We start from the raw sequence: 12,889 nt of genomic DNA on the forward strand, positions 1-12,889 counted from the left end.
AACTCGAAGAACAGGTTTTGACTCGAAAGTTTTTCTAATGAATGGTGGAGAGAGAGAGAGGCGTTTGGTAGGCGGATATTTGTCCCTGCCTCGTTTAAAGGTTGTTTGCGTGAGTAGAAACTGCGTATTGCACCCATTCTGAGTAAGTTTCTGGGACTCCTTTTCGACGGAAAATGTTTTCTTTTTTTAGCTTTTATGTATCCTTGAAATTCGGTTTCGCGCGTTTAACATTGAACCCCACCGAAATTCCTTCGAGTCATTTAGAATTCTCGCAACGGATTTCCTCTTAAACGTTAATGTTAATGCTTTAACTATTTGTAAACTCATACTCGTTTTCCATTTTGAAAGACCGAAAAAAGAACGAGCAAGAATTAATTCCATATCATTGATATCACGCGGAGCATTTACTAAATAGAATGAAATTACTTTTATTTCACTGTAATACAGGACGTATATGTAATCTACTACTTAATTTTGGTAGGTATTATCAAAAGTATATAATAAATATCTTATTTAGGAACTGTCAATCGCCTAAATGTTATTTGTTTGAAAGTGCTTTTATAGGCTTCCGCTAATTTTTCAAAACACGAATAAGTGCGCTGCAAAATACACAATAAATTGTGATTAAATAAACCAATCATATCAATAAAATAAAATTTATAAATAAGTTAGTACCTTTATTTGTCATTTTAATGGCTACTTATAAACTTCTGTTACTTCCAGATCATCAGAAATATTTAATATCATCTCACGAGAAAAGTATAATTCTAAGCCGTAAGAAAGAAACATGCTCGATACAGATTTCAATGGGCGCCATTTTTCTTCCGAAACATCTTTCGAAAAATCAGCGAGAACCTGAGAATGTTCATTTTTCAAGTGAAAAAATTATTTGTGGTGTAGGGAGCTGAATATTTCTCCCTAAGAGATATTTATATACCTTTGATTTCATCATTGATTTCGCAGGGTCATTATCAGAAAAAGAAGGGTCGATTATTTAACTGGAATTCATAAACGCGTATTTAGCAAAATAAGTCATTACTATCATAAGTAACATAATAGTTATAAGTATGACACGGAAAGGTTTATCTTAAGGGTAGTTTGTCACAGAACGATTGCGTGGTCGGAAATTAGCCTATTTTACGTAGAGCGATCAACTCTAGTAGCTCATAATCGGATGGATTTCCGTCTTTCAAACAGACGAGAAGTCAACGGATAAAGAAGCTCTCGAGTTTGTCCCTACGAGGCTTTATGTAGACTAACAATGTGAGAGGACCATTTTAGTTGTCAAAATTTCTGTGATAGCGATATAAACGAGGTCTCAAATTCAAAAATATCTCCCTTTTATAAGGATGATTATAGCAATCAATTTTATGTTCCAATTCGATAATTTAACGATATTTCGCCAAAGTAAACGTTATTTTTACCGTTGAAAGCGTTTAATTATTAAATAAGCCTCAGCTGATCCTTCAGATAGGCTGTTGATACAATTCTTGGGCATATTTGTTTGACAGTTCCAAATAGTTTTCAGTCTTTGCTACGCATTGATTTTAATGATAATTTTCGAAAGCAACTATCATTTTCAAATAAGAATCAGGATAATATAGTGTCATACTTATATTATTATACAGGGTGTCCCAAATAGCTCGAACAGTGCTTTTTTCTCAAAAAAATATTTCAGGGTAGGTGTAGTACCTTTGTTGAGGAAAATGTCTACAGTATACCTTCTAGTACTTAAAAAAGGTTTTAACATTTGAATGCTTTGAACAAAAGTCCAGTTTCGATTTCCTATAAAAAGCGTAACCTTTCATGTTTAAAATCACACTCTCAATTTAGTCAGTAAAGTCGAGTATGCCGGGTTATTCTGCAGCAGAGCGGACTTAAATGGGCAACTGTTTTACGGATAAACTAATTGTAACGCTACTAGAGCTAGTCAGTTAATTCGTATGCGCTATCCCATCAGAAGACCAACCAATAACATCGTTCTCAGAGCTATACGGGACTTGGACCTCAACGGAAATGTCAATCCAAGGTTTCGTCGAGGTGGTCAACATAACGTAAACATGGATGAGACAATACTCGCCTACTTTACTGCGTATCCCCGACCCAGCATTAAATCCGCGAGCGACGACCTAGGTTTGTCTAGAGGCTACACTGTTATAAATAAAGGTCTCATTTTATACCTCTTAAGTGGTTAGGAAAAATTCCAACATTTAAGACCATTCAGGGCATTACCACAGAGCATATTTAAACCTTCTGCTCTCTTAATTGAGATCTTTCTTACACTTTTTTATCCATTTCACTTCATAAACAGTAAGAAGTCAGACCTTTTGCTCATAGGTTAACACAGAAACGTCGACGAATGAGTTGGCCGCGTCTTTAGTAACTGGGACAACGGAATATAAAGTAACGTAGCGTTCTAAAGATAATAAAATAATTTGAATTTGATTGGATTTGATTTGATGTGTTTTATTTCCTAAACCGAACTACTGCTTAATACCTTTAAATTTTCAACGGAAAATGAGGTAACGTAAAACTACTGAACATGTATTTTATTAACAAAACAGTACAAAGACTGAATACATATTTTGCTAAATATAATAATAGCTCCCAGTAATATATTGGTTCAATTATATATATATATATATATATAAGTACTGTAATATATATTAAATAATTGTGGTGGAAAAACACGGTGGAAATAACAAATAATATTAAAAATAAAATAAATTTTATTATTGTAAGGCTTGAATATCTGCTGCCGACGAAAGTAAAGTTAAAAATGGAGGTGGGATCACGTGGTAACTAAATACTATTTCACTAGTTACTATGTCACTAGGAATTATTTTATATGGCCCAACGATGTAATATAATAATGGGGCTGGGATGCCCATTTTGTAGTACTAAGCTTTAATTAGTTTTTGATTTTTAAGAATTAAATATACATTTCCGCCAAACAAAATGGCATCACGTTCAGCACTTCATTGCGCAAATGTTAAAAACTAAACACCATGAGCAGTTACTACATTTTCCGTTGTCCCAGTGACTAAAGAATACTCCCCGAGATTTTTTTTAAATTCCAACTGATCAATATTACTGTGAACCAGGGACCCTATTCTGTAAGCACTTCTCGATCGGAAATGTCATTGTCACTCGTCCCGAGTCTAGCAAGTACTTTAAATATGCGTTATTGCTAACGAAAAATTTCGCGCTCGCTGCGCTTGCGATTTCATCTGGTTGTGTTATAACCCGTCCCCCCCCCCCTTAGAATTTCTATATCTACGTGCTTGTAACCAATCATCGAGCTAGTAGTTCTTTTTAACCACCTCCCCCCCCCTTCTCCCGTGTTGCCAAAAAGCTACCACTACCCAAACCGTCTTTCTTAGGGAAAAAAGCAATGGCGCTTGCTATAGCTCGTCTTGAATTGTTCAATATAGCCTTAGAAATCGATAATAGGCGTAATTTTCAAAGATAAAGAGTTATAAGAGATCAAACAATAAATCATTTGGACTTAGAGCTCGGCGTTTGGATAAGAAATAATAACTTTATTCATTTTTATCCACAAACGAAAATTATCCGAAAAAAACCCGATTATTTTACATGTTAAATTGCTATATAGCCGTGGATAATATCCATGGATAAACAGTTAATCGTAATTTTTATGGTTAATCAAAACTTTAGCGGTTAATTTAGCTGTTTCGCCGAGCTCTATTTGAACTTTAAATATATACTGCAGTATTACAATGAAAATAAATATCCTTTCTCTAAACTATAAAACAAGGGCGTTTGTAATCAGCTGTTTTTGTGATGGTGTATTCTTATTGGTCGGAAAATAGAGAGCCTATGCGCGATTAGAACCGGAAATATGTAGAACCCACGTGGTCTACTCGCTTGTCGAGAGTCGAGATATATAACTTCGAATTCGATTTCGATAAAGTATAGAATAGCGTTTATCGAGAAATGACTTCTCGATCGAAGTGATCGCCTTCGAGATTGACTTCGAGTCGACATCGAGAGTGAGATCGAGATAAATTAGAGAATAGCCTCCCTGATGCGATTCAAAATGCGAAAATCGTTAGTTCACGATGCAGCCGGACCCGCGACTAAAACAAAATCGTTATCTTACCGTTAAAAAGGGCTTCACAGATAAAATATAGGAACTGAAGTCCCTATATGATTGGTGACCCCAACCCCATTCTCTACATTTGTCTGTCCTTTTTACTTTTTTTCTAATTTGATTTTTTTAAGTACTAGGAACTAAAGTATATATTTTTTAAATAAGAGGTTAGTCTACCGGGTAATTATTACAAGACCCTCTGTGAAAAATAAAACAATAATTTTATTTTCAGACTAAAGATCTTCTGCCAACAGTTTTAGGTCCCATTTTTCATTATTTGGAAGTGTTATTTGAATACATTAAAGGATTTTATAGTTGACATGCTGGTTTTATTTGTAAAATACTAAGCTATTTAGAGAATAGGTTATATTTAAAATATGTAACAGATAAGTGTTATTACAGTTGATTTAATTGTCTATTGAAACTACAGGAATCCCACTTTCTATAACAGAGTGTAAAATGAGCTTTACCGTAAATACTTACTTAACGGTTCAATCAGTGAAGGATTTACCAAGAGGCTTAGCAGGGGTCCAGATCTTGTCCAGAGCTAGACTGACACGAAGATAAGGAAGGTAATTACCCCAAACTTATGGGCCAAAGTTTCGTAAAAACTAAATTCGCGGGTTCATAGTTTTTATTTAAGTGGTTTTATTGTAAATTTAATGCATAATATGCATTATGAATGTGAAAAATATGGTTTGATTGAAAATTGAATGCATCATGATTGTGAACACTATGGTTTGATTGGAATTTTAATGCATTATAGATGTGAAATCTACTGATTGGAAATTATACTGCATTAGGAATATTGATTTACGGTTTGATTGGAAAGTAAATGCATCATGAATGTGAAATCTACGTTTTGATTGGAAATTGTGTGCATTTTAGATGTGAAATCTACTGTTTGATTGGAAATTGAATGCATTATGAATGTGTAATCTACGGTTTTGTTGAAGAAATAAAAAACAATGAAGATTTTTTTGTAACAAAGTCTTATCTTTCCGTTATCTTTTAAGAGATAAGACTTCCCCTATATATAACAAACTTGCGTATAGCTGTGATCGCCATTTCAACAATACTAGTCCGCTCTTACTAGTCAGTTTTCTATTGTACTACCATCGTTTCATTAACTGTAATGTATATATATTTTAACCAAGTTGTAAATAAACCGTTCATTACTTTTAACTGACGTCACTGGATTTATTTCGGTATCTGCGCTCTGCTCAGTGTCGCTGTTAAAAACTTCAACAGGTTATGAGCCCAGCACGCTCCCACTGCGCCACTTTAAGATGCCCATGATCCACTGACGGTCGCTTCTCAACTGGTTCCTGCTTCCTGGTCTACCGAATCCTGATGATGGACAGTCTCCTGCGCCAAGGCATAGGTAGCTGTCTGGTCCCGAGAACTGGCGTAGTTGGAAAAGACAAGTCAGCGATGTCCTAATAATCCGAGATGTCTACGGTATTACACAGGCTTTGGACAGAACTGATCAGATCCACGTCGACAGAAGCAACGTATCCGTTTGCCTTAAGAAATATCAAGTAGCGGTCAGCATAACCCGTACGGTCATTTGATCAGCGTAATCCCGCAAAGTCCAGAACATGATTACCGATTGCGAGACGCCGAAAGAGATGTGGGATAAGCTTCTCGAGATTTGCGAACAGAAGTCGTCGAACGGGCTCCGGAAGCTTCTCGCTCAGTTAATGCGAGCCACAAAGTCCTCTGACGTTGATATTGCAACACACCTCGCCCAATTGCGTTCACTGTGGGCTGACATTCTGACGACTGTTAAAAGAGAGTAGGATATCTTTTTTGATGACTGTATCCTGATTGCTTGCATCTTTGAGTCCTTACCACATGATGAATACCGATAGTTCAGTATGTTGTGGCACACACTGCCGGACGAAAAGCAAACGGTCGCTGAGCTTGAGCGCCTTCTAATTGGTTGCGCAACCCGAGACGACAACACTTCGGCAGATTCATCCGGGCTAATAGCTCGTCGAAAGGACAACGGTAACTCCGGATGGGCAACGAACCGGAATCCTCGGAAGAAACGGCCGAGGTGCCAGGTCATTTGTCAAAAGATTGCAAGAAGCCAGGAAATCTGCCAGAGGCAGCTGCAACACCACAGAGGTCAATAGTAGCGACGGTTATTTCGCAGCAAATGGCCTGATGGCTGTGTCATCCACCGAAAGCCGCTGGTACTTTGACTCGGGAGCAACACAGCATGTTAAGAATGATGCGACCAAGTTTAATAACTTCCGACCCTTCGATAGCTCAGCTACGCTGCAAGTTGGTAACAAGGCACACATGACAGCAGATGGAGAAGGGGACATCCGAATACGTTACAAAGTTGGCAATGCCGTTCTCTGCAACATTATCCATGATGTCTAGCTTATTGGCAATTTTGCATGTAATGTCTTCTCACTCAAAGCTGCCGTGAAGTGTAATCCGAAGCTAGAGTTTCAAGCATCATCAACTACCTGTGGGCTGTACGACGTAAAGAGTGGCAAGCGTCAACTATGTCTCCCTGGGAAAGTCGAATCTCTGTACCGCTTGGATATTTCGGTAGACTAGCCTACAACTCGAATCTACCTTGCCGCAGATCCAAAGAACGACAAGAAAGCTAACCTCCAAGTATGGCGTGTACGCTTGGGAAAAAATACGAGGTTATCGATCTGAAAACGGACACGCTATGCGAGGGCTGTGTTTATGGGAAGATGACTCGTCACAGTTTTGGTACCCATACAGACAAGGCCACGAAACCTGGAGAAAGAGTACATTCAGATCTCTGGGGGCCATCACCGACGCCGTCGCTGGGTGGAAAGCCTTATTACCTCCTGTGTGGTCGACTATCTCAAAGAGTTTCTCGCGTTCTGCAAGAATTATGACCATACCGTCCAAGAATTGATCACTGATAACGGGACCGAATATGTCAACGACGAATTTCACCGTATTACTACTCAAGAGGCTGGTCTAACTCATCGAACGCCAATGCCGTACGCTCCGGAGCAGAATGGCGTCGCTGAAAGATAAAACCGGACGATCATGGAATCCGTAAGAGCCATGCTCCATTCCAGACCTGATCTGCCGCCGAATCTCTGGGCCGAGGCTGTCAATACGACAATCTACATTCTCAACCGATCAGCACCGACTCGTATTGCTGGGAATACTCCACTTAAGCTATGGTCTGGGAAACCTGCCCAGTCCATCACGCATCTGAGAGTATTCGGAACTGACTGCTACGTCCATGTCCCGAAGGTGAATCCCAAGAAATTATCCAGAAAAGCCTACAAGGGGTTTCTGGTTGGATATGAAGCTGATGCAGATGGATACCGAGTTTACGTTCCAGAACTAAGAAAAGTTCTCCGGTCCCGAGACGTAAAATTCAACCCCGAGCGTTGTTCCATTGAAACTTCTATCCCTGCTTATGATGATGCCACCAGACAGGATGAGCAGATATCAAGAGTCCAGCAGTCAAGACGAGCCATCCAGATCCGTTGACAACCCGAAAGACTAGCCATCGGGAGCCATTGGATTTTCACGACTATAAACAACGAAGATGGCACGGTACTACGACACAAGGCCAGACTCGACGCAAAGGGCTATTCCGAGCGGGAAGGCATTGACTTTGAAGAAACGTTTGCTCAAGTGGCCCGTTTTGAGACGCTGAGACTTTTTCTCAGTACAATCGCCCAGAAGAAATTGCATATGATGCAGTTTGATGTGAAGACCGCGCTTCTCCATGGTCATCTCACAGAAGAAATCTTCCTACGCCAACCAGAGGGTTTTGATGATGGAAGCGGGAGAGTTTGGAGACTCCAGAAAAGTCTATATGGTCTAAAACAGTCGCCAAGGTGTTGGAACGAGCGCATTGACCAGGTCTTACGATCGATAACGATTTCAAACGATCTTACGGCGATCCTTGTCTGTACATATACACCAATGGTGACGTATACTTGATACTCATTTTGCATGTATATGACGGTTTAGTTGCCGGAAATTAAACTAAGGCCGTTGATAATTTCGTCGACCATTTCGCAGATGAGTTCGAGATCACTGCAGGAAACGCCGCAACGTATCTATGGCTGAAAATTGATTTTACTAACGACGGATTAATTTTCCTTCACCAGAAAGCCTATCTCTGGAGAATCTTGGAGCGGTTCAATATGAGTGACTGAAAACCCGTCAAGACCCCTGCTGTCACTTCAAACCTGAAAGAAGTGAGTCTAGATAAATTTGAAACTCTAGCAGTCTATTCTTCCGCCATAGGGAGCCTTCGTTATGCTGCTATTGGCACACGTCCCGATATCGTGTTCGCCGTCAATCGTGCCTCGCAAGCAATGACTAACCCAACGAAGACTGACTGGAATGCCGTCAAACGTATTTACGAGGAACAACGACGATGGGCCTCTTGTTCCGGTCTGCTGATACTTCAATCCTGGTCCCTTACTGTGACGCAGATTATGCAGGCTGTGACAAAACCAGACGTTCCACTACCGAAGCAGAGTTGGTTGCTGCCGCCGAAGCTGCCAAGGACGTTGTCTGGGATAAAGATATTAACCCACTATCAAGACCAGATTCCAGTTCTGCAAATCGACAACGCCGGAGCGATGAAACTAATCCATAATCCAGAGTTTCATCGCCGCACGAAACATATCGAGGTCCGGCAGTTCTACGTTCGAGAACTGGTCCATGAAGGCATCCTGAATATAGCCTAAGTGCCTAGCGAAGATTAAGTCGCAGATATCCTCACAAAGCCACTACCTGATCAAACCTTCAAACAACATCGCCAGAACCGGAGTCTCTACCACTCCTGACATATCTTCATTGAGGGCGAGTGTTGAAGAAATAAAAAACAATGAATATATTTTTTGTAACAAAGTCTTATCTTTCCGTTATCTTTTAAGAGATAAGACTTCCCCATTACAGGGTGTCCACTAAAAATGAACCAGGGCGAATATCTCAATCTGTTTTAGGTACGATTTCGAAATTTTCAAGTCATATAGAAGAGGAAGGGGGAAACCTACTGCGAAAATTTCGATGACCTTGAACCATGTCTTCAAGGTCATCCAAAAACTAACTCGAGAGCCGTAAGTGTTACAAAGTTGGTTCCAACTAGCAAAGTGTTCCACGTGACTTTTTAATTACAAATAGCTTTGACCTGATCGGATGTGACCAATAGCAAGCCGAGAAATGCTAGATGAAAAACAAGAAGGTCGTTAAGTTGATAACGTGTCGAAAGCGAGGTTCGGGAGCTGATAACTCTTAAGATACTCGTGTTAGAGTACTGAAATTTGCTACACATACTCATCAGGATTGAGGATCTTTAGTTTAAAAATTTCAATGACCTTGAACTATGTCTTCAAGGTCATCCAAAACCTAACGCGAGAACCGTAAGTGTTAGAAAGTTGGTTCCAATTGGAAAAGTGTTTCACGTCACATTGTAGGTCTAATTAGCTTTGATTCGATCGAATTTGACCAATAGGAAGTCGAGGAACTGTTTTTCAAAATCACAAAGGTCGTTAAAATGAAAATTGAAAGAAAACGCACAAAACTCGAAACCAATTCGTGTTACATCGAAATTTGCTAGACAAACTCATTATGGTGGGAGGTTTTCAAGTTTGTAAAATTGGATGACCTTGAAGACGTGGTTTAAGGTGTGAAAACTTAGATTTTTACGGAATATATCAAAAATACGGAGCTAAATAAAATAATACGGTTTATTATGAAGACGTACAAAAGTAGACTGACACAGAGATTTTTCTAGAACTAAAAACAAAGAGACAAGTGATTAGCTAATATACACCCGCTTGGAAACATTATCGCCAGTTTGGTTCCAAGTTGGGCATAAGTTTATATCACTCTCTAACAAAAACATGGGTTTAGAAACTAGGTTTCAATAGCAAATTTTCTAATCAAAACTTTTTCGTCACTGGATTTATTTCGGTATCGGCGCTCTGATCAGTGTCGCTGTTAAAAACTTCAACAGGTTTAAAATTAATATAAAATCTACGGTTTGATTGGAAATGTTTATGCTTTACGAATAAAAAATTAAATGTTTCTACACATTTCATTTTACAGGTTGATTGAAAAATTTTGGTTTCAGAAATTTAAAATTTACGGTTTGATTACATTTTAACGGTGAATGTAAAATTGGGTATACCACAAATGTAATATTAAACATGTCTTAACCTTTATTTTTGATACAAATTCCAAGTTTAATGAACTGTCATGTCACTGTTAAATAAACTTTTAAACTACTGTTAGTTTCACACTCTTTACACAGTAGTATAAATCCCATTGTTACCGTATTATTTACTATAATATAATTTGACTTTAAAATTTACGGTAATTTCTTAGAGCGCACTTTGGGGCTAAGTCCCCATGACAAACCTGCTTACTGGTTCTCCAAAGTAACATCTTAGCCTCCCTAACTACAAACTTAAGATTTGCATTCCACATTAGTTTGCTGTCTAGAATAACACCAAGGTACTTCACCTCAGTGCTTTTGCTCAAGATAGTCCCGAATAAGTTTTGTATCCTTTTTCGAGTAAAAGGAACGATAACCATTGTATTAGGATTAACCGTAAGATCAACTTACCTGCACCAGCATTCCACTGACGCAAGATACCTTATTAAATCACTAATAGGGTTGGGGAACATTCACGTGAAGTTGATGGCGATGTCGTCAGCATAGCCATAGCAGCGGGACCCATCTCGGTTTAGTCTCACCAATATTCATCCACAACCACGCACCACAGCAACGGTGAAAGAACACCCCCTTGCGGGCCGCTACGGTTGGTGGCGACCATAAGCGATTCACGAAGCAGGGAGGATACCACCACACGATTGGTCAGCATAGCTTTGATCCAAATACAGAGTGTCGTTAATGCCAAAGCGCTTTATGACTGCACTAAACACCTTATCAAAAGCGCCCTCAATATCAAGGAAAACAGCTAAAGAGATCGCTTTAAAGTAAATAGCCCTCTCTATGCAATTACTTATGCCATTGAGTGCCTTTTTGATAGGGATACTGAGCCACTGAGAGAGGCATTTGAGAAATAACCTCCCCCTCTAAATTTTACAAAACCTTTAGGAACAAGGAGGTAAGAGAGATCGGCCTAAAGGCCTTAGCCTCGAGGGAATTAGATTTCCCGGGTTTCGGAATGAAGATCACCATAGAAAGTTTCCAGATGCTTGCGATATAACCAGGGCAACACAGAATGAGACAGAGAATGTCAATGCCCTCCTGAAAAAATGAGTAATCGCATCTGGTCCTGGAGACTTATAACGCTTAAAAGATTTTATAGCCCAAATAAGCCTGGATTTCGAGACAATTTTATTTGCTAATTTTCTCTTTTGGTACGTGCAATCATAATGGGAAGAGGATCAGAGTCGGCTCTGTTCGTGACTCTGGAGTGAGAAAAGTGAACATTTAACATATGAGTTAGTCTCCTTAGCCGAAGAAGAATGACTGTCTTTCAGCTGAATAGTATAAAGATGTTTAGTCATAATAGACATTACCGGCACTATTAAGACCAAGGATTTTTCCATTGGCAATTTAAGGTTCCTGAATAAGAGCAACATCAATTTGTTACTTATCAAGCCTTCGCCAGAGTACAGTAGAAGCTGCCTTACAGTTGTGAAGATTTATCGTTACCACTTTAATGCGACGGGTCTAGTTTTTAAGTTGACCGGTGTTACTTCCTGCCCTCCCCAGCGGTGAGTGTGGAATTACCACCACTCCTGCTGGTTAGACTAGTACCACCTTATTTTTGACCTCTTCAGGGTCCGATGGCCTTTAGACTTTGAGATCCTCTGTCACCGTGTCACTGGCTTTTTTTACCAAATATTCGTTCCTCCAAGAACCTTTTCGTGTAGGTCGAACTCCTTACATAACCTATTACCAGTGAACTTATCCTTATACAAGTAAACTAAGGCAGAACCAGAATCGAGGAAAAGGATCACCCGATTATGTTCCATCTAACCTCTACAGAACCCCACGCTGAATGGTGCCCATCTCCTCCTCAGTTATACAGTTCGAGGGAAAGATATCTTTTATAATGGCCATCCTCGTCGAACCGACAGCTTCGCTGAAGGTCTGAGCTTTGGACCTTTATGGAGCCAGTTGTTGAGAGTTTGGAGAGTATTGGTCTGACTCTCGTGGTCTCTTGTTGGGAGAGGAGTTACTCTTTTCTGAGTCTTCTGCCAACTTCCTACGATTGCGAGCCTTGGAAGCACTTAGTATAAGTGTTGTCTTCAGTAGATCCTTGCTCCAACTGTTTCATCGGATACCTCCACTGTTGTCTTGACTTACCATCATCAACTTTATGCAGTGGAGATAATACTTCGAAATAACTTCAGGATCCTGCAGACTGACCCCGAAACTAAAGATATTTGCCAAGATCCGACTCGATTTTGCTATCGGGGAGACCAGAATATCAAATCTCTACTCGTGTCTAGCTCTCTACCTGGAGACGTCTTACCCGCAAATCATTCCGGGACTGCAAAATGCAATCGTCCACGTTGTAATAATTGCGCCTACCTTAGCTCAAATTTAGCTGTCGTCACTCAAAGTCTAATTTTATCACCAAGGGTCTTTTACGTGCCGTACGTCCAACCTGATTCACGCCCTGTAATGTACTGTCTGTCACATGTTATATATCGGTGAAACCGGTCGTTGTCTGGATGACCGTGTAAGAGAACACCTGCTAGACATAAGGAGTCACTCGGACCAAAATCAAATCACTCGAAATTTCAACTACGCGCAGT

At 39.7% G+C, this 12,889-nt stretch overlaps 1 protein-coding gene across 1 annotated transcript in view; it reads right to left on the reverse strand.

The window, feature by feature from the left end:
• Positions 1-10,040: 10,040 nt before the first annotated feature.
• LOC149954450 (uncharacterized) overlaps positions 10,041-12,889 on the reverse strand; it is a 46,416-nt gene continuing 43,567 nt past the window's right edge. The window contains exon 10 of the mRNA XM_090169068.1: positions 10,041-10,097. Within this exon, the coding sequence (XP_090025194.1) occupies positions 10,056-10,097 (42 nt within the window). The 3' untranslated portion in view covers positions 10,041-10,055. The remainder of the gene's footprint in view (positions 10,098-12,889) is intronic.

Source organism: Leiobunum rupestre, chromosome 3 (genome assembly GCF_980474605.1).
Source record: "Leiobunum rupestre chromosome 3, qqLeiRupe1.1.hap1, whole genome shotgun sequence".
Taxonomy (NCBI): domain Eukaryota; kingdom Metazoa; phylum Arthropoda; class Arachnida; order Opiliones; family Sclerosomatidae; genus Leiobunum; species Leiobunum rupestre.